Consider the following 22,742-nt stretch of genomic DNA (forward strand, 5'->3'; position numbering starts at 1 on the left):
CGAAAAAATTGGATAAATTATCCAGGTAGCTGGACAGTCAGTAAGTTACGATCGACGTTCGAACGAATGTTAAATCGATAGGAGTTCGTTAGGCGATAGAACGGTTCTCTTCCACTTCCTTCTCGTCCCTCCATTTTTCCTGCATATTCGCTGAATAGAATTCGTACCATCGTCCAATGTTTAATTACGAGAAGACGTTCCAATATTGACGTTGTTCGACGCGCCCGATGTCGATGAGTTTCCAACAATGGGATCTTATAACTTCCGCGTATAATTTCCGTGAAAATGATCACGAGTTCGAACTTGAAATCTCAGACAATGGGGGACGAAAGTTGCGGAACGATATTCCGAAGTAATATGCGCTCTGTATAGACCCTCCTGCCAGCTGTATAATCTATAAGCCACCCTTTGTACTTGGCAGCTGCGTAAGACTGGTCCACGAAACAACGTTAAACAGCTTGGTGATAAAACTCCATAAAACTACCCTCTCCTTAAGAATCTATATATCGATCGACGAGTCGATATTCAGAAGGCGAAAGGCTGCCAGGAACGTTGATTTATCGTCGGTTACACGATGTATACGTTAACATCTTGAAGTATTCGGACGTTTGCAAACTATTGCAGATATCTAAACGATATACTTCGAGCGAAACTCTTCGATTTAATTTTGGCACGTGATATTACTTCAGACAATAGCATGAAGATAGTGGATATTAATGAAACAGATAGTTAATATTTGTTGCTTATAAACGAAAGATTAACGATTAAAGTTGGACGAAAGTCGATCTTCTGTAGAGAGATTCGAGTTAAGTGACTTGAAGCGTGTTTATTCGCTTCGGTTTAAATTTGGCAGACCATTTGATCGCAAGTTTGATACCAAGTATCTAAATACTTGTAACTTCTGCAGGAATACCGCGAGCACGAGATTTAATTAACGTCGCCGACTGTCGAGAAGTCGATTAAAAATTTTTTTCAACCTGCAATCCATGTCCTTCTCGCGGAACTTTTAAATGGCTTTTTAATTGAATTATACGACGGATAGTTAATTAATTTCTTAGAAAAAGCCACGACGACCGGGCTCCTGAACGCAGCCGATTAATCGAACCGTTCTTCATCATAATCGGGCGGAAACGCTGTGGCACAGAGACGCTCGAGTTTCTCCAGGCTCTGATCTCCTTCTTTGCAATTCTAATATTTCTCTTCCATCGTTGGTCCCTTAATTACGCGCTTTGTAAATATTTTACCGAGAGGATCGAAAGGAAATCAGAGGTTAAGGATGGATAAAGCTGGAAACATCGATTGTACCGGTTGATCTTAATTTTTTAGTCACCGTCTGTCGAGTTTCGGTGTCCGTTGCAAGTTCCATCGGGCGTGGAACGTTTCCAGCCGAGATACGCGTTGATCGTCGATTTATATTTGACTGGGGCGCACATTACCATGGAGTTTTTCAATTAATTCGATGCCATTATACGGCCGGTCTTTATTCAGAGCCGGGTAGAAGTGGGTCGTAGGTTGGTGGTCGACAATACAGCACTGCCAGAATCAGAACTATGCCGAGTCAACAAAGAGATAATCATCGTGCTTCGCATTGTTAATCTTAATTAACGCGGCGGCGTAGATCAGGAACACAATATCGTAAGAAGTTCCCGCGTTTTATTCCAACGAAATTGCGGGACAGGGTTTGAACTTAATTGGACGGAGCCACCTCATTCGTGAGACCACCTCGAGGCTAGAGGTGATCTCGAATAAAATGAAATTTTTTTCTTTTCTTTACCGTCGACGATGAGAAAAGAACAGAAGGCGGCTGGCAGTGGGGACAATAACCAACGACAAAGACGTTGCTTGCCACCGTTTTCTATGCTACGCCGTTGACCCTTTTGTTTTCATCGATTCGCTTTGCTAGCCCTTTCTTCATCCTCAGATAAATCAACGGTTCTTCAATCTACGATACGACTGAGGATTCGATCGAGGATTCTCGATCGAGACACGATTAAAGAGCGAGCAGCAATTTCTTCAATCATAACGTTCCCGTGTTTCGCCTCTTTGTGCAACCCTTTGATGTTAGTAGCAATACCGGTTGCCAGGTTTGCTACGAACGTTTGTTAGGGCGATATCGAGTGGATACATTCTTCGAGTCCCTTCGCCAATCTATCTCTTTGCTATTCCCCCCGTGAGAAGGTTGCATAGCCGCATGATTTTCGTAATTGCTTATGCAAGAACCACCGTTCAGACTATTCTCGACAGATTTGCATAACGCATAAGCAAGCTACGTAACAGGGTTGTTTGATATTATCGTTTCCATAAGATGATTCAGACGAGCAGCCTGTTTCTCGTTCGCTGCTCGTTGCAACAGACTCCAATTAATCAACCTTCTCTTTTTATCTTTATACCGGACGTCGAATATCATCCGAATGCGTTATGAAGCTATCGTGCAGGATGAATATCTGGTTTTTCCTCGTCGTTATTTTTCACGGAAACGTCGCGTTGAAAAAGTCGTTAGCTCGTGGCGGAATACGGATTGAATAATTTAGCGCGTTTCCTCCGCTAGTTGTTCACGCACTATTTATTTTAATTTATATCTCGCACGTTCTTCGCCGGTTCTTCTATTCAAATGTTGTGCCGGCGCATTAATATACATTTGTAGTCGAGCGATATATTACTGGAGAACGTGCTTCCTTGCCTTCTCTCCGTCGACGCGACGCGACGTGAAGGGATCCACCTAACGCGGGGTAATAATGCGTGCCTCGAAAGCCCGCAGAAATTGCCGATATATACCGCGATCGTGAAACGAGATGCCGTTTGCAGCTCACAGCCGACTGGGTTTCGCAGGATTTTACGATAAGACAGAGCTTTGTCCGCGATTAATTTCACGAAAAGTTTCGACGAGCTGTTGAACACAGGTGGATGAAGAGCAGCGGAATAGAATTTCGTCGGCACGTTAACGGCGAATTTGGCGCCTTTGGCGCACGCCACGTTCAAAGGGTAAATCCGAGGAAAGAGTGGCCCGTAGAAATAATAGCGGGTAGTCGCCGATTCCAGGGAAGAGTGGCGATAAGCGAAGCGTTTGAGTTGGTACGAAACGGCGATCTATTATTCCGGAGCATTTTAATGAAAATTCTCGCAGCGACCGAGGGGATGTGGCACGAGATTCAAAGAATAACTGGCGATGAATAAAACAGTGATGCGTCAGAAATGGGTGAGACCGGATCTTCGTCTGGCGTGAATGGTTTCTTTGCCATTCTCGTGGAAAATAAGAGACGAACGGGGAGGAATAAGCTCTCGTTGCCAGTTCGTGTGAGAATAGATAGAGACGTTGACGGGGGCCGCATCACCTTGACGGGATGATTATACCACATTTTACGTCACGGCTTTGCGCAGCGTGTCACGTTTAATACCGTAATTCCTTCTCTCCTTAACGCAGTGCTGGGATATCGATCTTGCACTCGAAAAGGCAAAGAGAGGGATGCTTCCTCGCGCCAGCTTTCGTATTTCGCTATCGTAAAATTTCGAACATAGTTCCGACAGAGTCTCGATACTCGTCGTCTTCTATGAATAAGTTTCGTTTTAGAAATTGCCTTTACTTAAAGCGCCGGTAGTTTCGCTTAGCTTTTACCAGGAGTCAGAGAGAAAGAACCGGTAACACGGGAGTTACACGGAGAAAATGAACCCACGAGAGAAGAATGGTTCGAATAGAATGGAAAACCGTGTAATTGGTCTCGTTATTCTTCTAGCTAAGTTTCTATGGACATCGCTGTCCCGATTGCTTGCCAGGTTAAAAGATTTAAAACGATTTAAACGATAAAGGCCAGAACATGGCACGTAATTTCGGCGGTGATGTTCCTTCCAAAGTCGTGATTCCACCGACTGTGTCCCCATACGCTTCCCAGTTTCGCGCTACGTGTTTGATCAATTAATCCATTGTCCCAATTGACCAATTAACCCTTACGCTAATTGGCGATTCGCCGTGGTTTTAGGAGAATAATGGAATGAACGATACGCGTCTACAGCGATACGAGACTAGCTCGCTGAATATTCTCTCTATGATTTGTACGAAAAGCAGAACAAAGGAGAGCGAGCTTTCTGAAAGAGAATAGTAAAGAATCGAGCAAGCCATAAATCAAACCAATCTTTATCTCCTTAATTTCTGTTTAATCTTTCCTCATTAATTCGGCATGGAAGTAGCAGGTTGTCGTAGGTAACGTGGTGTCCTTACGTTGAACTTTTAAAACTTTTATCAGATATAGAAGCGATCAATAATAATGAATTCAAGAGGTTCCATTTTTCTCCTCTTTTTTTTTCATTGCCACACTATTTTATAGGAGAGCAATTTGAAAATTCAATATATCGATTAATTCGACAGTAAAATCTATCTTTGACCAATGCCAATGTTTATAAAGTCAAGATGTTAGGATTTGAAGAGATATGTTTAAAAGTTCAAATAATTTCTGGCGTACAAGTTTCTGTTGTTTCAAGTTTCTTTTCTAATACAATAAAGATAGAATTAAAGATTATGCTATATCTGCCTTTTATCCTGTCTTGGATATTTTTTATCAGTTAGACATTCACGAAATATCAGTTAGTATTTTATGAAAAATTTTGACATTGGCATATAGAAATGTTATTATAATCATTTCTAGATACAATTTAAAATTGTTCTTTTTTGATATAGAATATACAATTGTCTAGAAACTGGATGTTACTCGTTTTTGCAAAAATATGAAATTGCCATTTCTCGCATCAAGCCATACAAATAATATTAATACCATCGATCGTATAGGCTGATATCAGTTACTAAGTTAAGAACTATCAGTTAGATGGTAGTTAGTAAGATAAGATATTGGTTAAGTTAAACCAACATAACACTCATTAGCATACTTTCTTTCGTAATCACCAAGTGGTATAAAATTGGGAAAATTAACAAGAATAGACTATCATATTTCTTCCATGTAATTTTCTTATGGAATGACGTAACATTAGATATCGCCAGAAAAAAATGATATCCTCGAATTTTCTTTCACGCCAGTCTGGCTGGCTTTTCGTACGTTTTTATCAGCGATTTACCGTGGCTGTATAAGGAGAACGAAGGAGGGTGAGCCGAGTAACTCAGGCGAAGAAAAAAAGAAAAGAAAGAAAAAATTGCGACTCGATCTATATAAGCGGGTCTCGCTAACGATCGTGACCCTATCATTACTTGTATCGCGTTGTAACGTGAACTTAGCCTCGGGCAGTTCGTTATGGATGCGCCATGTCGCTTGTCCGCCATCGAATCCCTGGAACGGTTGAATTGTAACAGCGGATAATCGTTGAATTTACGAACGCCACGGTCGTTTGCATTCGGCCCTGTCTGCTAATGAAATTTATGGTGGTCGGTTTTGTACAGTTTCGCCGTTGTGATTGGCGCAGACGCGACTTATTCTACGTTCTGTGGACTCTGTACTTCCGATATGCGGGTATTTGCATGCACGAAACTTTCGCAGAGTTTTGAAATGTCCCGTCTTGAATCGCTTCCAAAAGTTTCCGCCCCGCGAGTTTTCAGCAAAACTTCCGACGATTTAGTCTCGAATTTTCAAATCTTCAACGTTTCGATTCAAATTTTCGTGCGGTTAAATTTCAATTTCTGACGGTGTCACGTACAAATTTCCAAATTTAAAGGCGCTTTTCATCGGTGTATATGAAAGTCGGTTGCCGCGTCATATTCTTGACGCTAAATCTAAACGAATCGAATTCCCACTTTAAACTTCAGATCTTCGAATCTCCGACCAACTATAGTTCGATTCTTCCAACGGTGTGACATTCAAATTTTGAAAGAAGTCTAAACGTTCGTTAAACGTTTATTAAGTTTATCCGATTGTGTTTCCATCGGCGTACACAAAGCCAATTGGCGGCAAAATGTTCTTCAGACTAAATCCGTGTCCAACGGTGCACACAGGACTAGCTTAAATCGGCCAGCCCGCCCAAAATTGGATCACTTCACCGACAAGGGTCGAGTGGATAAGCTCTCGCAGTATTCACTCCTTTAGTGCTCTTTTAACGCTTTGCTTCTTGTTCCTTCTTCTCTTCTGTCTTCTTCCATCCCTTTCTTTTTTTCCCGCTCTCCGGCGGCACTGCACGCGTGAGAGCACCGCAAACGGCAGGGGGTTGGGCGACTGTGAAAGGGTGCATCGTGGACTAACGAGGTACAAAGTGCAGCTAGTCACGTAATAAATGTCACAGAAGAAAGAAGAGCAACTTCTCACTCGTGGCTTTGGCGACGTTGCAAAAAATCGAGATAATCACCCGGTATTATTAGAAGTGGATATTTGGCTTCTGTCGTGATTCTGTTTGCGTTCTTTATCTTCTTCTTTCTTCGATGTACCCTCTGCTCTTGTGTACTACGTAGTGTTGTTTTTAGCGCAGTATGCCGCCAATTTATATTTATTCATATTGATCGAAACTTTGCTATATGATCGGTTACGTTTAATTATTCCTTCGATCGAAATAATTCATTTTCATTCCCGTTAGAGAACCAAGTGTGCCGAGTTGATTAAACAATACGAACGACGAATATGAGGTCGATTGATTAAATGTATATATGTATACGTATATATTAAAAAAAAAAAGGACAAAGGAGCGTATCGATGGTGGAAATGAGATGCACGTTAAACGAGCAATTTAAACATGGAAAATTGTGTATGGAAAAAGATACGTTCGCTGTGGGACGACCGGTGATAAAGCTAATTAACCGCGGTTGTAAACAGTTTATGCCAGCCAACTTAGAGATGAAACGGGCCAAACAAGCCGCACAGCCGATGAAATCGATGTGAAGCTACATGATGTCAAATTAAACAGTACGAATGGCTGGTGATGGTTTTAGCTGGTCCGGTCGAGCTGCGTTAAAATCGTATTTAATGACTCGAGCGAAAAGTGAATACCGAACGAACGCGATGTTTTGTTAAACGAATATTAAAAAAGACCATTATTTGCTTGCGATAACGAAAACCGATGATCAACGCGTGGCGTTTTATTAAAATTTTTTAATTCGATCTCCTCTTTCGTATAAACCGCGATTATGACAAAAAATTGTCATTGTGTTCTATTCTGGCGAAGGTGACGCGACTGTTTGATCTTCCTAACGTTAGAATTTTTTTACGTACGAAAGATAATTCATCGTTGAAATCGAAAGACGATGCTTGACAAATTTTCTATCGGGTCGTGTAACAAATTTTCTTGCATTTCTTTGAAAAACCCTCAAACATCGTTACTTCCATTTAAGAGCTATTTAAACAACGACGTGTGCATTCGTTTGTTCCACTATCCCTCGCAAATGGAGAAAAGCTCTTGCTCTTTCATTCCAGGTATCTTCCTTAGTCGTATTAAAATATTTTTATTTTTATTTTGGCCGCATTTGGGAAAAGATTCATTCGATTTCGAATACATCAGGCAACGAAATATTTTGATCGTCGTTCTTGAAATAATTCTTGTACCAGATTACCGCTACAAATTATCATGGGTCAACGATAACCCAAGGTATCATTGGCTTAGCGTTCCATTCTTCGATTTCGATTTCGATGCAACGTATCGCTCCTAAGGGTAGCGCCCTACCTTTGAAAGAAACCACGACGTTTATGGAATTGTAGTAGCGTCGTAAGTACTCAGATTTCCATGACAAAGGGCGGTTATTTCAAGAAACGTAGGAAACGAAGAAATTTGAAAGTCCACTCAGCGTACGTGTCTGATTTTTGTTCGGTACATCTGCGATTTTCCTGTAGATTTATGACGCTGTTAGCTTCCTTCTCTCGATTCTTCCATTCTACTGTCCGCTTGACCGGTCAAAAATAACGTATCTATACAGCCAGTCATAAGTATCTATCCGTTACATTTATTCGATAACAAATTTATCAGCTTCAACAAATTCCATTTTATTTAATATTTTATATCGCAAGGCAGATATGCCGCTGAAACGACAGATTTACAGCGAAATAACAAGAGGATAAAAACCGACTATGTTATTGAGAAACGTAAAATAATTTGCGCGTTGTTTTATCGAGATACGAAACCTGTACAATATGAAATATAAAGCGTTATACAGCTCGGGGATACAAATCAAATTTATATAGTTTTAGAGAAAGCAGTGTCTAAAGCCGAGAATATCGGATAAGATCGATGATAATCGAGCTCGTCTTCGAAAAGAACAGCCGAGACGAGATGCTGGAAGCCGATATGAAACCGGAATAGATTTTGCCAGAAGAGACTATCTATCAAAGATTATCATCGAATTGAACGAGCAAGTACGCGAGAGGGCTTCATTTATCGACGAAGATCTCGTAATTATTAAATTCTTCAGGGGAGATTCTTTAACAATTTAAATGAGACACTGCAACTTCCTCTGGGAAGGTTTAGTTCTTCAAGTGGAGAAGGCTGCTCCGCTCTGCTAATGAAAATCGAAAGGACGCTTGGAATTAAATATTTCTGTCGGCGCTCGTTTCGCTGCTATAAGAGGGTTTACGAAAACACGCCGTTATTTAGGCAAAGCTAATTAAAGTATAATTATCCCAAAGTAATCAGCGAGTATGTTAAAGTAACGATGCTGTTCATGACAGGTAGATTTCCTTGGGGAAGAAGGAAATTGAACGAGAAACGAATTTTTCATGCGGTTTAGGGCCTTCCGAAAATATTACGGTCGTGTTGGGATAGGAAAGCAAGTCGTCGAAGATTCATCGACGGGAAACCGGAGTGTTTTTCCTTGATGAAAAATGGATTTCCATTTGTACGAATACGTCACACATGTCCACCGTAAACGCTGAATACAAGGAATCTATTTTTCTTCTGACAACGACTCCTGCTAGATCGTGTCGTGGATCAATCTAATGTTTCCCTGTTGGATAGAGATTTTTAGGGATCCAGGGGAACGTGATGTATCGTTCGGTGGATATCGTTCGGACGATGAATTTTAACGTAGTACGTTTTATTAACCTTTCGATAACGTAGGAAAATGACGGTGAATTCAGAACGATTTAGCAGATAATTGTTTTCTTCGTCGTTAAAATTTCTTGCATACTTGGTACCAGATATTTCCAATTTTTGTAAGAAATATATGTTAACGATATGACGATGTTTTATGTTCAGTATGAACAGAAATACGGTTTTTCCAAATTATGTTTTTCTCCGAAGAAGTATAAAGGTGAAAGGAATAAATGATTAGAGGAATGTACAAGCAGATAAATGGAGCATGTACGTTGTGTATTAATAGCCAACACTCGGAGCGTAGCGGATCGCGGGTCGCCATAACGTTAATAATAATCGCGTGAGATACGCTGACATTTTAGATGTTATGTTTACAGCAGTGTCCTGGTCTTCTTCGTGCTATATCGTAAAAGAGCTACCATTCCACTTCGAAAATGACTCGGAGGATCGTAACAATTTTCATAAAGAATTTAACAATCGTTATCATTTATAATATAATTGGTAAAATTAATATTACCCAGTTTAAAATTGAACAGTCGTGCGATGCATTAATTCTGAACCGACCAAGTATTACACGAGATATCGTATAACTTGAGGAGATATTAGTTTCAGCAAGGTTAATGCTATAAAAACTTACTGCTCTCCAATGTGCAATTCCTAAATTAGAGTGCCGGCAATAAAAGCTTGGAATTGAATTTCGCAGATAGTAGAGATTCGCGAAACCGTAGAAAATAATTCACGTACGAATGCAATCTTCGATCGGAATGATCAAACGAGAAGGGAAACAAACGGGTAGCATTGTTAACAAAGAGCGGAAGAGCGGAGATTCGAAAGAACCAAGAGAGAATATCGTGGTAGCGCCGTAGAAATCTAATCCGAAAGATAATTCAAAGGCGAATTTATCTCCGCGAATGGAGTGCAACCGATCATACGTGACTTTTGACGTATCGGTCCGGTTATCGGTACGAAATTTATTCTTATCGAAGAACGAATAGCTCTGGTATAAACTAGCCCGGCCAGGTCACTGGTAACGAATGTATGTACACGTGTAACGAATGTTTAAATTCGAATTGTAGATCCCTGTCGGCCGGATGACATTTGCCTTTGAAACACTGTGAATTTATACTCTTTGCCCGTTATCTCGTCCAGTCACAGCAATAGACCCATTAGTTAATTGATATAAAATATTCGTTGGGACAGACGATTTTACATGACAGTTACTTTCTCCGTTCTACGTATTCTTTGTGTTCTCTCGCTGGTCGTGAGGATTTGAATGAGAATGAAAAAGAAAAAAAAAAAAAAAAGGAAAAAGAACTGAAGTGGACGCGTTATCGCAAGTTGAAATTTCCATTCTAGCTAGAATTAGCGGAACGGTCATGGTTCTTGTGAAAAACGAACATTAATTAGTAAAACGAAACGTGGCACATTTAATTGCGCTAATTTGGGTGTAGATAGGTCCGCTCGAGGCGCAACTTCCTGCGTTCACTTTTTGTTAAGCCGTTTCGTTAATGGCGACTTTCAAATTCAAAAGCTTCGTTTTTCCATTTTCCCCTCTTTCGTTTCTCTTTTGACTTCTTTCTCCTTCGTTCGCTCTACGTTCCATGCTGCTTCCTGGGCGACGAACAAAAATTGCCGCGAGACCTCGTCTCATATCACCGAAGTTTTTCCACCGTCGTTCGAAACTGCGGCTCGTTGATTCGCCGAGGACGAGCGCTACTGTAAAATGATTCTCTCGTCTACGTTGGTAAAGTTTTTTTTTACAGGAGAAGGGTCGCCGCCGCCGACGATTCCCTGGAAATTACAGTTTCACGCGACGGCGGGATTTGAACGCGATACCTCGATGAAAAGAAGTAATTAGAGTTATTTCGTTTCTGAGCAGCGGATAAGAAAGGAGGCGCTTAAAACGCGAGGGAAGATTAATTAGCCGCTCATTTCGGATGAATAACTACCGCGGTAAATAGGAAAACAAATGTAGCTCAGCGAATCGAACGTTTCATTTCTCTTCTTCAAACGCGGATTAAAGCGCTCGAGTTTACAAAGTTGCATCTTGAAACGGGTCCAACTGTTACTCTGCTTCAGCTTCGAGCAACACAATAACAGCTTTCGAGTAAAACCAGAGTTTATGAATCATTTCGAAATTAAACATTTCAAACGCTTAAATTCAATCCTTCGATGGTTAAATTTAAATCACTGGATCCGAATGCCCCAATAGTCGAATCCGAACTTTCAATGGTCAAATTGAAACTTCGCAATTCCCGCTTCCAGCTACTAAATTTAAATTTCTAACGATCGCATTGAAATTTTTCAATTCAACTTTTTAATGGCCGACTTTCAAACTTTTGAATTAGCATCTCGAACATGTAGATTCAAATTTTTACATGGTTTCCGGGGATATGGAAATTTTTCAATCCTTAAATTCTACATATTATAATTAAGATAATTCCGACAAGGAAACAAAAAAAGTTGCCTGTCTCATTTCACATGTTCGTGAAGCAGCTTCAGGTAAAGAAACGAACAGCGTTACACGTATCGCGATATCCACGTTCGAAACTTATGGCTGAACCGACGATTTCGTAAAATCTCAAGACCGAGGCTACGACTACGTGTTGATTAATCAAACAGGGCGTGCTTGATCGGAATGTTATTTCATTGGAAATATCAGCGCGTAGGAACGGCGCTTAAACGCGCGGAAAATATTGCCAACATCGGCTTCTAAAGCGATTCATCGTTCAGCCCGTTTGAGAGAAAGCAAATTTCCTGAACACGCGATAATTGAATTCGTTTGGGAAACACCGTTTCTACCAGTCCAATTTTACAGGTTGTAGACGTGTCTGCGGCTATCCGATAATATTTTTTAACCCGACATTCGCCACTTCCAGTCAGCTGGCCAGCTCTGCCCGTGCACATTCATCGTTCCGTATTTATTCGGGCGCAGCTTTTCATTTTCACGCGAAAATTGAATCGTCTAATTGCGTGCATCAACCAGTGAACGATTAACCGTCTGTATCATTTCGTCGTCTGTTTTACTGTTTTTCTTTCTTTTCTTTTCCCTTCGATCGAAACGTTTCAAGCGTAGGCAAGAGAAGAAAAGCGAAAACGGTGGCGAGAATTTAATACTTTAAAGAATCATAAGCCTCTCGGACGAAGATTGATTGGGCCTAGATTCATTTATTCGCCCGCCTCGTCTTAATAACTCGGCGAAAGCAGCTGCTATACCATTATCCTGGCAAACTTTCGGACGTTCCTTTTGCTTTGAGAAACGGCCGTTGATAAGGATCTAACGCGAGATTAGAGTTGTAACGAAGGCTCATCAATAATCTCGGCTGAATTTCCATGGCATCGATCATCGGGACGAAGCGAAATTTTCACGGCAAACAGTATCGCGAATCTGAAATTCACCGTTCCGTTCTAATAAAAATGTCGGTAAAATTCCACTTTAGTTAGGTAAATGTTTTTCTAGCCGTCAATCCCTGTTTTATTGAATTTTTAATTCACAATCATTCGGGCAAACTAGGCTGCAGGGTTATGGATTGCAAAACAAGCATAACGTACATGTAACGTGTGGTTAGCGTTTCGAGAATCGATCGAGAAATAGGAGAAGAGCTTACCTGGTAGACTGTGACCGCCTTATGGCGGCTTCTTCCGGTTGGGGGCCCTCTCTATGGGGGCCCCAAGTGGTCACACCCGTCGTTCACCAATATCCGGCGCTGTGACAGCTAGAAATCAAATCACCACTGTTAAACGAGTCGTCGCGCGAACACGGAACTATGATCACGTAACCACCAATTCGACACGCGATACAATCGGGAAACCGTGGTCATTCTGTTTGTTCTCTCCCCCCTCCTACCCATACTATATGTTGTGTTTTAACCATAAACAAATATTTCGACGATTCGGCGGAAACTAGTGAAACGAGAGGTAAATATAAGTTGAAGCGTTAGGTAGAATGATTCGAGTAAGTGGATCGTATCAGTATGCGGCCAGGCGGGCGAACAGTTTTAAGTAGATGAGACGCATTCCTGGTCAGACGCGATTGAACGTTAATCCATTAAGGACTTGTCAAGTCTCAAAAAAAGTTTCAAAAATTCTTTCAATATTTCTTTCATTATTATCTCTTCTTCCGGATAGAGTTTACAATTTTACGAAGTGTTCTAAGGATTTTATGATTAACTATTTCCCGTTTAATTTATACAATTCCTTTCTGTGTTTCGAATTTGTGCAGCGGAATTTTTCAATGCATCTATTTGTTTCATAGATTTTTCGTATCTTGCCAAAACAGTAATTTACGCTTTCTGCATAAACTTCAGTAACGTTTGTAAAATATACTATTTTGTCCGTTTGATTCTGAATGGGCTGGATCAAAGCCTTTCACAACGATCGTATCCAGCGGATATTTCCGAATACCCGTATGATTCTTGCAACGAAATAAAAGTGCCTTCCACTCGGGAAGTATCTGGCGCAGAAATCATTTTGCCAATGAATTACCGATAATTCAGGAATCAGCAATTTCCTTGGCGAAAGAGCGGGAAGAACAGTCGCCACGTGGGGATGATCTCATCCCCCTTCATGCTCCAACTTTAATCGCGCCTCGCTCTCTTAACCTGGACGATCCTGTTACACCACACTCACCCAACATTCCAACATATATTTTTAATCGTAGTTTCTCTCTTTCTCTCTCCCCCTCCCTCTCGCTCTCTTTCCTAATTATTCGAAGCGCCAACACGAAGAGACACGCGTCGACACGGTTTCCCAATTTAAATCGCACGCCGGATCGATTGCGTCTCGCGAGATCTTCGGCACGGCCGTTCGGAAAAAGACACGGCGAAACGTTGGAACGACGAAGAGGAGCGACGTGGAAGGAGTTTGTGGAGAAATAGAAAAAAGGAAAATGGACGAAGGGAGGTTTAGGGTGGGTGAATGGGCGGCCGCGGCACGGAAGAAAAAGCAGAAAATGAAAGGTCGTGTCGCGACGCTTGATGAGGATCTTTTCCTCGTTGCCACGGCGGTCGTGGAGAGCGTGAAAAAACTGTAGCGAGAACGAAGCGAGTAATTGGACACCGGCCGGCCATATTAGAGCACGGAGAGACAGACGAAGATAGTGGGATCGAAGGACGGGACGTGAGAAACGCGGAGAAGGAATAGAAGCTGCGCGAATGCGGAGCAACGAAGAGAAGGGAAACCGGACGGATAGAGCGAGAGAATGATAGAAGGGAGGGTTAAAAAAGCGGAAAAAAAGAAAGGCGAATCGGATAGAAAAACGACGAAGAGGGAAACGGTTGGTCTAACAGGGGTTGGGCTCGTGGAAAAAAGAAAAGAGAGACGAGACGAGAAAAAAAAAGAAACTGGCGAACGATCGTGGTACGTGAAAAGCGGCTGAGAACGAGGATAAATCGCAATTAAGCGCACATCGGGCCACGGATGAAAACTAAGTCGATCGTGATGTCGTTAAGTTGGTCAGAGAGAAGCGATACAGAAAAAGGGAAGAGTTATCTGCTGCGCTGAGCGGAAAGCTTGCTCGTGGAAACGAGCAGTATGGAGTTTTTTAACGGCGTAGAAAGATGAGAAAACGAAGAGGCAGAGACGTGGACGAGAGATCACGGCGGTGATGGGAAAACCGTTCCAGTGTCTCGAATCCGGTGGTAAAAAGATCGAGAAAACTGAAGTTCTTCTCGCGGTGATGAAAGCCTCGAGTTTTCTCTATCCGAGGATCCATTTCTAAAAGAGTCTATCGAGTGTCTGCCACCAGGGAGAATATACACATAGATGAAAAAGGAAACGTTAATAAGCCGTCTCCAGAGACAACGAGGGAAGGGAAAGATGTTGTAAAATAATAAACAGCCCGGGGCAAGGGACACGCTATGAAACGGTTTAGAGCTTGGAAAGTCGAAACTTGAAATACTACGAAAACCCCTCGGGTACAGAGGAGAAAGTCCCGACTTTCGATACGTTCGAAATCCCCGAGATTTCCCAGGCTTCCCGGTCCCGTGCGTCTCCTGTGGGATTCGTTAAAGGGAGTAGGGTCGCAGCGCGTAAACTCATCACCACCGTGCACCTTTCACCGCTTTCACTCTCTTTCTCTCGCGCTTTCTTCTCCTCGCGTTTGCACGATTCGCGTGGCAAGGCGTGAGGCGCGCGGGCAAGCGTTTCCACGCCAATGGTAGCGCGTGAACGAGCGTGCGCGCTGGGCGAGCGTGTGCATCGCCGGCGCTGTACCGTTTTAGTAACGGAGCGCACCGGTGCGCACCGGTGTGCATTATCTAACACTTAAAATTAGACGGCCGATGGCGACGGCGAAAAGAGATCCTCTCTCGCGTCCGAGCCTCGGGTCCAATCGCGGATTCGTCGGTTTCTCGCGTAAGCACCAGCTGGTGTAGGATATCCTGGCCGGAAGACGGAACTAACGTCGCGATGCACACGAGTACGAGAATCGAATTCTTCACTCTCGGCACTTGATTCGCATTTGATGCAATACGATACGATATCACACGTGATATACTTGACTGAAATTTCTCTTTCTCCAGTCTCTTTCTCTCTTTTCCTTGCTCCACTCTCTTTCTCTCTCTTTTCTTCTCCTTTTTCCAATTTCATTCAAATATTTCTCTTTATTTCTTTTTTTTTTGTTCTACGATCAGTTGGTTGCCCGGTTACGCTTCTTTCGTTTAATCAACAGTGTCTGGAGTAAAGAAGGCTACAACAGTATCAGTAGCAGGCACTTTGCAGAAACTAGGACACTAAGAGATGAGATAATGATACGCGACTAGGTTTCCACGGCACTGTGTGTATACAGACGCGTGTGTCTAGCGATATTCCGTTGCCACGCTTTTCTCGTCACCGTTGTTTCGCGCAGGTACGAACAGTGTGTGGTGTTATCGTATTGATGAGGGGGTGATAAGGTGCCCGATTACGAAGTTATACGAGACGCACCGCGTTCGTCCGGGCCGGTTGGCCGCCCGTCTTAGAGTGAATGTCTTATTAGTTATTTCTGGCTAGCTACTTCGCCGCTCTGTTCCGCCGCCACCTCTTCCTCCCTCTTCGTCGTCTTTTCTTGATCCTCTGCCCGAGCTTTCGCACCCCTCCACCTGCTCCCGTTACTTCGTCCATGCCTCTACGGGCTACGTCGAGTTGAACACCGTCGATCCCCGTGCACGCCAATGGCGAGGTCCTCTTCTCAGTCATCTTTGCCCCCTGTGCTGGTCACTTCGCCGTCGAGGGCACTTTTTTCTCCAACACCGTCCTTGAACTTCGACCACCCACGATTGTTTTCAACCTCACCGTGGCATTTCGAAATTTGCATGCCATCCTCGCGACCATCGTGGATAAAAATGGATCGTTTGGTTGAGACCGAATCGCGTTTCGAAAGTGCGACCAGCGTCTCGTACTTGGCTTCCTCGTGTCGTTCGTTTGACTACGATTTCGCTTTTGTCGATCAATACATTTATTTTTATTTTTTTTTTATTTTTTAGTGACGAATAACGATCGTTCCGTGGAATTGTTCGTAATTAACGGTGATGTCTCTGGACTCGTGGTTGTTGTTCATTTTTGTGGACACGGCGATGTTCGAATACTGGTCTTGGTAATAAGTTCAGGACCAAACGAAGTAGTAGCAACCCACCTGGTGCCAACGTTGCGTTAACGTAACATTTTATTCGCAGCTGTTTTCAATTAATTTAGACCCGTGTACTTGTGCAACGGCAACAAGTTCGGTATTAAGGGAATGAAATTTTACAATTTACTAGTTGACTGATTATCTGATTTAACTTAAAGTTGTAAAATTCTAACTTGTTGGTTTGCCGATAATATCAGTTTGTTGATCGGTAAATAATTGTTAGAAAAAGCCATTTTCCTCTCTGCGATCTTTATAAAACGGTGAACGCGGTCGATTAGCCGGAAATCATCGAGAACCCTTGTTCTTCAACCTCGTCACTCGTGCACCTTCGACTTCATTAAGCTTCGAGCAGTTCCCACGATTTTAAGATCATTTTTTTTTCTCCCTTCTCCGAAGCCAATTCCATTGTCCAACTATTCTTCCTTCGGTGGAAAGAAAATTTGCTGGAAGTAAATCGCGACAAACACAACTGCAACTTTCGCTCGATTAAAGTTCCCAAGATTTATCGCGTCTTTGGAGATAAGCCCGATCTTTTAATATCCTCTGTGTCAGTCGCTGGGCCATTTAGAATGGAGAGAAGTTTTCGTTTCAACCGCGCCTCTTTTTCGTCGTTTTAACCTTCCTTTCTCACTGATATATCCCGTCGTAGCGATGTTTTCTTCCAAATACAGACATTCTATCTCGCGTAGAAGGCCAGTAGCGAGAGGCAAAGAGAGACGACAGAATCGTTAAAGCGACCGTAATCTATTGCCACCAACGAAGAAAGGACTTAAAGATGACAAAGTGGGTACTCGCGACTTATAGGACCTACTAACGATCCTAACATATCCATGATCTTCATCCTTTCAAAACCACGTTGTAATAGATGACGGAATATCACACCGCCTTTCCACGAAACTAGTTTCCCTTACACACACTGCCAAGTGTAACCTACTCGTTACACGTTTAAGCTACACTGATTAACTAAAACTAACGGCTAAATGATTAATCCGAGACGTAATCGCCGTTGACTGTCGATCAATAAACGAATCAAAATTGATTTGATATAGACTTACAAGCTGACAGAAACTATACAGAAACTATACAGAGGCGTAATTCTCGTGCGAGTTTTAGTCGAATCTCGACGAGTGAAACTCGTCCAAATGAACACGTAAACTATCGTCGTATTTGAACATTCGATACGATCCACCTAAAATCAACTGGCGATTCACACTTCGGGAATCTATGCTTCGATTTTCCATCCAACTTTTTCTATCTTGTCTAACCGACAAACGTTATAGCTGTTTATCTTTCAAGGAGAAATACTTGGCGATCTTTTCCTGTTGGTCAGAACGATTGCATAACTTGCGTAATTCATCGAACGGCGACGCAACAGACGCGGCAGGCTCGCGGTTTTGTTTTCAGCGAGCTGGCCACCAGCGATGAAATATCGACGGTCTGCTCTTGACTTTGTTTCGAGGCTGACACGACGATCTATCTTCCGATTCGATACGATACACCGATACCAGCGACGCCCGCAACGTTCCGCGTCGCGTATAGTTTGCGGTCTCTCGCCGAACGCATCGCGTCCTGTTCAAATGACAGAATCGTAATTAAATGTTGAATTATTATCGATTCGACAGCCACGCCATTAGTCCGAATTGTCACGAAATTCCGTGTCGCGTTCGGTTTACTGTCGTCGGTTAAATATCAACGACGAAACAGCCAACTGAAATTTCGTTTCCGTTATGAAAACCTAGAAACGTTTTCGATCGCGAAATTGGCGCTCGATATTTTGGCCTGGCGTTGCTGTGCATCGGACCCCGTTATCCCGCATGTTGAAACGTAATTTTAAAACGTTTATTCCGTTATATACCGCGCCGGATGAGAGATTTCACGGATCGTTTTTTGGAGCTTCTGAGTCACAAATGTACAACCATTCTGTCTAAAAATAAAACTAACCGTTAGATGATCAGCAGAGAGATACAATCTTGGTGTGCCGCTTCTAATTTTAGGGAGAAAACACGCGATAGAGATTAACAAAGTTGATCTAGTCATCTTAAGAAACTTTCAACTGAATAAACATGATGTGTGTTTGCATGTTCTTTGCGTGCTCTTTGCATGTTGATACTGTATTTGAATTCGCTTTCTGGCAGTCGATTGTATAATGACGCAAAGTCGTGTAACATTGATCTTGGCATTTGGGATTGTCTCGGAAATTCGAGTCGTTTAAGGAAAGCAAAATTTCTTCTTTATTATCGCGATAGAAAAATCTACGGGGATATTTGAACATTTCCTATGGGAAACTTTTATGAATACGTTATGTGCGTTATAGGAAACTTTGAAAAAATCCACTAGCACTATAACGAGGACACGGACGTCGTGATTATATTGGTAACATTTAAAGTTAATCTGAAGATATATTATGAAATATCTTTTAAGTTAAGAATTTTCAGACACGAATACCTTAAAGTTTTTATATGAAGAATAAAAAAACGCACTTTTTTTTATAAAAAAATATACAAGATCAATTTATAAGAATACCGATGATTTTGGAATGTTGTAAAAAAAAAATGACCTCGAGAAAAAATTCTTTCCACTATATATCAGAAGATTTTTTCGGAAATTCCACCTTTCATAACGTGAGAATCTAGTGTTTAAATTTCTATCCAATTATTTGCCACGATGCTGATAAATCAATTTTTATTAATCGATATTTCCGCCACTGTTTAATCCATGCCACGATATCGAGGACGAAGCAAAGCAAAAGGAAATTTAGTCGAGACCGAAATAATTTCCTGGCCACTTAACGGGATTACCGTTGCAATTTCAAGATGAAGTCCCGCTTGTGTGGCTCATTAGTTGTCTACTCGTATGCTGCGATAAATAAACGAACTCAACGTGACTCACTAGAGAAATGCTCTGCGGGGAAAATTTTCTAACGTTTCCAGTCATCCTCTCGTCTATCCCAGAAACCAAGTTTCATTAGAGATGTTAATTTCATAAAAAAGTAGAAGATACAAATCTGTAGATTTCTCTTTTCTTTTTGATATTATGACGAATTTTTTAAAGTTATTTTTTCATCGTTTATTCCCACTGAATTTTATTATCGTCCACCTTCGTATATAAATCACGCGAATTTTGCATTAGAAATTCCAGTCGGGAATAATTTATACGTTATATGCAGTAGGGATAAAAATTCCCTGTGGCGTGACATTCAATTTATCATCGACAAGGAAATATTCATTCCGACTCGGAATTTCAGTGTACCGCAATTTCCGCGTGTGATACTTGCGACCGAAAGCAGTCTATTCTGTAAGCTCGTTGGTTAGAGCTTCGCTTTTGTAGTTAACTTTCGGAATATCTGCTTTTACAACGATTCGATATAAAATATTTACAAGGATTAATGGAATATGACGTATGAACGTGACAGGGGAAAAATTTGATTTTTTTCTTTCAATGTTGGTTGTCGAGGAAAAAGGTGAATTTTAATAAAAGGAGGATCAAAATTAATTATGTCAAATTATCGCAATATTTTAAAAATTATGAGCAGGATGGAAAAACATATATATTTGACAGTATAAATTCTGGTAATACGTGATTGATTAACGACGTAGCGAATTGAGATTTACAGGCAAAAAGCTCGTCGAAGCTCGAGAAGCTAACGAGCCTTTTATTATTCTATTAAGAAATTTAATTTTCCCCTCTCTGGTAAAAAAAAAAAAAGAAAAAATACTAAAATGTCAAAATGTGAAATGTCACTGAAGTGCGTAATGACGAAAAACATTTTTCGTTAATATCGTGTGGAACACAATGTGAAAAAGAAACGTAAAGTACAGGGGGGAAAAAGAATGGGATTGATCGTTCGATGGTGGAGCGATTTGTAAAGCGCTGCAGCTAATTTCACGTCATCATTCTGCCACGATATCGATCGATGCCGAATACTGTGCCGATAAATCACCTTTTGCCCCGAGAATTCTCAGTCGTGAGTTTTATCGTCTATTCGTCTGTCGTCGTTGAAACGGCGAAATGAACCCGTGGACCACACGTTCCCTCGTTTTAGCAAATTTACCAAACTGATTTTCTCGCGTTCCGCACGGAAAATTCAGCGGAAAGAGATTCAGGGATTTTTCTCGGAAAAACCCGATCGTCGACCCTTTCACCGTTACTAGAAATGAGAAGCGACAGGAGAGGGAGATCACGCGAAGCTATGAAATTAGACTATCCGAAATAAACTTACGGTCGTCTTACTTCGTGCAGAATAATAATAATAAAATAAAAACAAAAAAAAAAAATACAATTTTCTTAAATCTTTTGAAATGGCAGATAAGATATTCTACTTTCTAAGGAAGGTGAAACATTGATCAAGTTACATGACCTAAACGAAGACTCTTTCGATTCAACGAGCCGCAATTATACCGACGATCTCATCGCGAATCCACCTTACATCGTCCTTGCCATACTCATTTACGATTCCCGATCGATAATCGTTCGTCTGTTTAACCAACAATTCCTGCATTCGCTCACGATGCGCATCGAGGTGTTTTTCATTCTTCGAGGGTGTAGAAGAATGATAGGAAAATACATCCTGGCCGGCATCTTCTCGGAATTCTTTCGAAAATTGCATTTTTTCACGCGAGGAAAAAATTCCCCGGCTCCAGGCCAGCGATAGTTCTACGTGGAATTCCTTGGCTGGAGAAAGGAAAGATAAAAAAAAAGAAGAAAAAATGAGAAAAACGGGGGAAAAATAGAGGGAAAGAGGCGTTGGAATGTTCGATGCTTTTTCTCGCGGTCGAAGGCGCCAGTTGCAGTTTAACATTATCGGGGTTTCAGTCGGTTCCTGTATTTTGGGAATTCTGCAAATTTACGACTGTCGAGAGGAAGCCGGCGGATTAATATCGCCAACTAATTTCACGGGAGTATCGATTGCGCGTGGGTCAAGAGAAGGGAGGCGCGATGGGAAAGTTAATTATTCGTATTTGCGTTGCCGCCGCCGCCGCGTACTATCTTCTTTAGAGAGTTTGTAACTTTTATTAAAAGAATAACAACTTTTAATAATCGTCCGAGGTAAGGACATGATCGAGCGATGCCCGTTCTCTCTGCGCGCAACATTCGTTAGCCAAAGGATAATTAATGAAGCGCCCTCGCCGTTACTTGCCGCTTACGCGTATTAACTGAAAGTTAAACTCTCTCGATTTATTTCAATTGGATGAAGTTGCAGCGCGTTTTGATACACTTGAAGAACTAGCTTTAGATTTCGTGTATCTAGTTTCCTGTTCAACGCCATTAATTATCATGTTTCTTTTTTTTTTCTCATTGAATAATACAGTGGAAAAGAAGTCAAGCACGCTTTTGATTCTCCGAATCTGATATCGCTTCGTGTGATTGTAAACAGGTGAATTTTAATGTATGATATTACATGATAATACGTCGAAGGATTTTTATATTTGCCGCAATATTTGCGCGAGATGGTCGGGAAACATCCCAATTGTCACGGCCCTGGCAGCTATTTTTGCTATCGTCCGCGTGATATTTATAACAACAGACTTATTTCACCGTCGACACGACTCCTATCTGTCGTGGTGCTACGGACCCTTGCGTTCACGTTGAAAACACGCCGCCACCTCGTAATCGCTCCAACCACTTTTTTCCCCCTTTTCTTCCAGGTGAAAAGTTTTCTTGATAACGCAAGCATCTTGAGAATACGATAAATGTTAAAGCGGTTGATTCCATTGAGTATGGAAGTTTATTATCGTAATGTCCGATTGTTTAAACACATTTGCCATCTCCGCGAAATATATTCTCATTTTTATGTGTATCTTCAAATTTGTTTGAAATTTTACCAATATAATTACCATAATGGAGCCTCGTAACGATGCTAATGGTTTAAAATATTTCGCATAATGAACCATTATGAATATACCATATTCATAAAAATGTACAAGCTTTTGAGCCTGTACGTATTGCTGTTATTTTTATAGTTTAAAGCAGAAAAGTAGGGAAAAAGTAGGGGAAAAAATGTCGGTCGCTTTGAACCACGGATGCCTGGTTAATTATTGTAACAGCCTGCTTTCAAAAGCGGCTGATTAATCTTGTCTCGCCGCCGAATCATCGTTATGTCGTGTTGTTAATTACTATCGAGTTACTCATATCTCTGCCATGACAGAGTTATGTAATTAACAGCGAATGACACGCGCTATCCATATTTTTCACT

At 41.5% G+C, this 22,742-nt stretch overlaps 2 protein-coding genes across 9 annotated transcripts in view; one reads left to right on the forward strand and one right to left on the reverse strand.

The window, feature by feature from the left end:
* Nucleotides 1-16,955, reverse strand: part of LOC126872244 (RING finger protein nhl-1) — a 61,619-nt gene extending 44,664 nt beyond the window's left edge. The window contains exons 1-2 of one of the 7 annotated variants that reach the window (XM_050631948.1): nucleotides 15,868-16,224; nucleotides 12,552-12,659 (exon numbers count right to left, since the gene is read on the reverse strand). The gene's annotated coding sequence lies outside the window, so the exon portion shown is untranslated. The other 6 variants (XM_050631946.1, XM_050631947.1, XM_050631940.1 and 3 more) reach the window with 6 other exon arrangements.
* The window catches only part of LOC126872253 (cilia- and flagella-associated protein 251-like), an 88,835-nt gene that overhangs the window by 40,749 nt on the left and 25,344 nt on the right, over nucleotides 1-22,742 (forward strand). The window contains exon 1 of one of the 2 annotated variants that reach the window (XM_050631964.1): nucleotides 4,979-6,279. The exons of the other annotated variant lie outside the window; for it this stretch is intronic. Within the exon in view, the coding sequence (XP_050487921.1) occupies nucleotides 6,205-6,279 (75 nt within the window). The 5' untranslated portion in view covers nucleotides 4,979-6,204. Of the gene's footprint in view, nucleotides 1-4,978; nucleotides 6,280-22,742 lie in introns of those variants that run through there. 2 annotated transcript variants of the gene reach the window in all.

The sequence above is a fragment of the Bombus huntii genome, chromosome 13 (genome assembly GCF_024542735.1).
Source record: "Bombus huntii isolate Logan2020A chromosome 13, iyBomHunt1.1, whole genome shotgun sequence".
In the NCBI taxonomy this organism is placed as follows: Eukaryota; Metazoa; Arthropoda; class Insecta; order Hymenoptera; family Apidae; genus Bombus; species Bombus huntii.